Genomic DNA, 3496 nt, shown 5'->3' on the forward strand with positions numbered 1-3496 from the left:
TATTAGCTTATTAGAAAAGGACACGGATTTAGAAAAATAGATTATTGGTAATTATGCATATGAATTAAAAATAGCTAGCCTTGTCACATAATGGTGTTTGTGCGCACGCATGTGCCTATAAGCTATTTCGCATTTCATTTTTATTCATAACCCCATAAATTTAGATGTTTAATGATGATTATTGCTTTCAGGTGCACACTAGCACCATTTAACTTTCTCACAGGAATAACTTTCTCACAGGAGGCATACCGTTGGAATTCGGCCTCCTCCCACAGCTACAATTCTTACGACTATCTGTCAATAATCTCACAGGATCAATTCCTTTCACCTTGGGCAACCTTAGTAGCTTAATATATCTTTATCTTGACCAAAATAATTTTTATGGCTATATTCCAGATGATTTAGGCAAACTTACTAACCTTTCATGTCTTTTTCTTTACAACAATAAGTTCACTGGTTCCATCCCACCTACCTTAGGTAACCTTACCGAACTATCACTTCTCTATCTTGACCAAAATAGCATTAGTTGTCACATCCCGCCTGGCTTGGGCAACCTTACAAACTTAGTGGAACTTACTCTATTCGAAAATAAATTATATGGTTCCATCCCACATTCCTTGGGTAATCTTCAAAGTTTAACAATTATTAATCTTTCTGAAAATATGTTAAGTGGATTCATCCCTGATGAACTGGGGAAGCTTCAAAACCTCGAGTTTCTTAGCATTTATATTAACAACATTTCGGGCGAAGTACCACACTCCCTTTACAACCTATCAGCATTGTCTACTATGGAACTTAGTAATAACCATCTTGATGGAACTCTCCCTTTCGATATGTGCAATGCTTTACCAAACTTGAAATATTTATTACTCTCACAGAATCAACTCCAAGGACAGATTCCACCATCCATATCCAATTGTTCTGCTCTTATTGATGTTGAATTAGATAATAATTACTTCAGTGGCGTGATACCATTTGGCTTCGGAGCCTTACAAAATCTTCAAAGAGTTTTGTTTCGTTCTAATCAACTAGAAGCCAAGAGACCACGTGACTGGAGTTTCATGGATGGTTTGACTAATTGTACTATGTTAGAATCTTTAGATCTTGGAGAGAACCAACTACAAGGAGAATTTCCTAGTTCAATAACAAACCTTTCTATTAGTCTTCTTGAACTCTACTTGGATAACAACCCAATTTCAGGAAGCATACCAGCAGAGCTCGGAAAACTCAATAACTTAAACACCCTTTCCCTAAGCGGAATGTTTCTCAGTGGTAGCATTCCGGTAGAAATTGGTAATCTTTTCAAACTAGGAATGTTATATCTGGATGGTAACATGATTTCAGGTCAAATCCCCGCAACTCTTGCCAACCTCACCCAAATGACCCAGCTATATCTAGAAAATAATGCATTAGAAGGGAGTATACCACCAGAGTTAAGTAGCATGAAATTATTAGAAACCTTGAATGTTTCAAATAATAAGTTGGTAGGTGAAATTCCCAAAGAAATCATGGGTCTTCCTTCTCTTTCCATCAGTTTGGACTTGTCACACAATTATCTAACTGGCATCTTGTCACCAGAAATTGGTAACTTGAAAAACCTACAATCAATTTATCTCTCGAATAACGAGTTAAGTGGAGAGATTCCTGGCACAATTGGGGAATGCCAGGTACTTCAATCCCTTTATCTTGATAGCAATCTGTTAAGAGGAACAATTCCATCCAGCTTGAGCAAACTAACAGGGCTGCAAATCCTTGATGTCTCTAACAACTCGTTCTCTGGTCGAGTCCCTGAATTCCTGGCCACAATGAACTTACAATATTTGAATATTTCTTTCAATAATTTTGAGGGGGAATTACCAAAAGAAGGAATTTTCAAGAATGCCAGTGGTCTAGATGTAAGAGGAAATCCAAAGCTTTGTGGTGGAGTACGTCAAATGCATTTGTCACACTGCATTTCACAACCTTCCACACACAGAAATCACTTTCGAAGAAATATGGTGCTCATACCTTCTGTTGTTGGTTCTTTTATTTGTATAACTACAATAATTTGCTTGGTAGTGATTTATTATACTAGAAAGAACCCTCGAAACAAACCACAATCTGATAAAGGTTTGAAATATGGCTTAGAGCCTATTTCATACAACAACCTTCTTAGAGCTACTGAAAATTTCTCCCCAAATAATCTAATTGGAAAAGGTTCATTTGGAGAAGTTTACAAAGCCGTTATGAGCTTCGAAAATGTGACAACCGTTGCGGTGAAGGTGCTAAACCTTGAGAAACACAATGCTTCTAGAAGTTTCTTTTCTGAATGTGAGGCATTAAAAAATGTGAGACACCGGAACCTTATAAAAGTGTTGAGTTTGTGCTCTAGCATAGACCACCAAGGTAATGATTTCAAGGCTTTGGTTTTTGAGTTCATGCCAAATGGTAGTTTGGCCACATGGTTGCATCCAAATGCATGTACGGATCGGCCATTCAGAAGCCTCAGCTTCATCCAGAGATTGAACATTGCATTTGATGTAGCGACAGCACTAGATTATCTCCATTACCATTTACCTGCACCAATTGTGCATTGTGATCTCAAACCTAGTAATGTACTTCTGGATGATGGCATGACTGCACATGTGAGTGATTTTGGATTAGCAAGGTTTTTGGTTCAACCTGATACCATGCCTTCTCAATCAATGTCGAGCACTGGTAGAATCAAAGGTTCTATTGGCTACATTCCTCCAGGTATATATAAGAAAGCTTATTATTTGAGAAGTACTTTTTTTAGTATGCTTCTGTACTAAATTTAGTGCTGTAACTATTAACTTTTCATTGTCTAGAGTATGGGATGGGTAGTCAGCCATCGGTAGAAGGAGATGTCTACAGCTACGGTGTTCTTCTACTTGAGATTTTCACAGGAGTAAGTCCAACCGACGAGAGAATCATAGATGGTTTGAGCCTTCAGAAGCAAGTTGAGATGGCTTTCCCCGACCAAGTCATGGACATTGTCGACCCTAAATTATTTTCTGAAACAGATGGAGAACACAATCTATATGCACCTGAAAATGTCTATAGTTGTTTGGTTTCAGTGATTCAATGTGGTCTTCTGTGCTCCAAAGAGTCGCCAAAAGAGCGCATTTCTATCAAAGATGTTACCAAGGAGTTGAACTCAGCACGAACAAAGGTGCTTAGGCCATAGAGATGGAGAATAATAGGATCAAAAGAGAAGAGGAAGGGATCCACTAAATATGTATTATATGTAAAATTGGGCAATGGTTGTGGTAATTTATGGTGTTGTAGTATATATGTTGTAATAATGAATTGGTGAAAGTAACAGCTAAAATTGATATGATTTTTAATACAATTTTATGAATTTTGAAATAAATTGAATTGAACCAGGTTCTAATTGGATGATCAGAATTCCAAACTAAAAAATTATTCAAAAACCGTGGCAGATCTGTGTGGGGATGCACCTAGCTACTATCTTCGAATCTAGATCCTCTGCATT

At 37.4% G+C, this 3496-nt stretch overlaps 1 protein-coding gene across 1 annotated transcript; it reads left to right on the plus strand.

The window, feature by feature from the left end:
- Positions 1–239: 239 nt before the first annotated feature.
- LOC144548874 (receptor kinase-like protein Xa21) lies at positions 240–3187 on the plus strand. Its single transcript, XM_078297585.1, has 2 exons — positions 240–2763; positions 2829–3187. Exons 1-2 carry the CDS (start codon positions 663–665, stop codon positions 3185–3187), a joined length of 2460 nt encoding a protein of 819 aa, XP_078153711.1. The 5' UTR covers positions 240–662.
- Positions 3188–3496: the final 309 nt, after the last annotated feature.

The sequence above is a fragment of the Carex rostrata genome, chromosome 34 (genome assembly GCF_964058835.1).
Source record: "Carex rostrata chromosome 34, lpCarRost1.2, whole genome shotgun sequence".
Taxonomy (NCBI): domain Eukaryota; kingdom Viridiplantae; phylum Streptophyta; class Magnoliopsida; order Poales; family Cyperaceae; genus Carex; species Carex rostrata.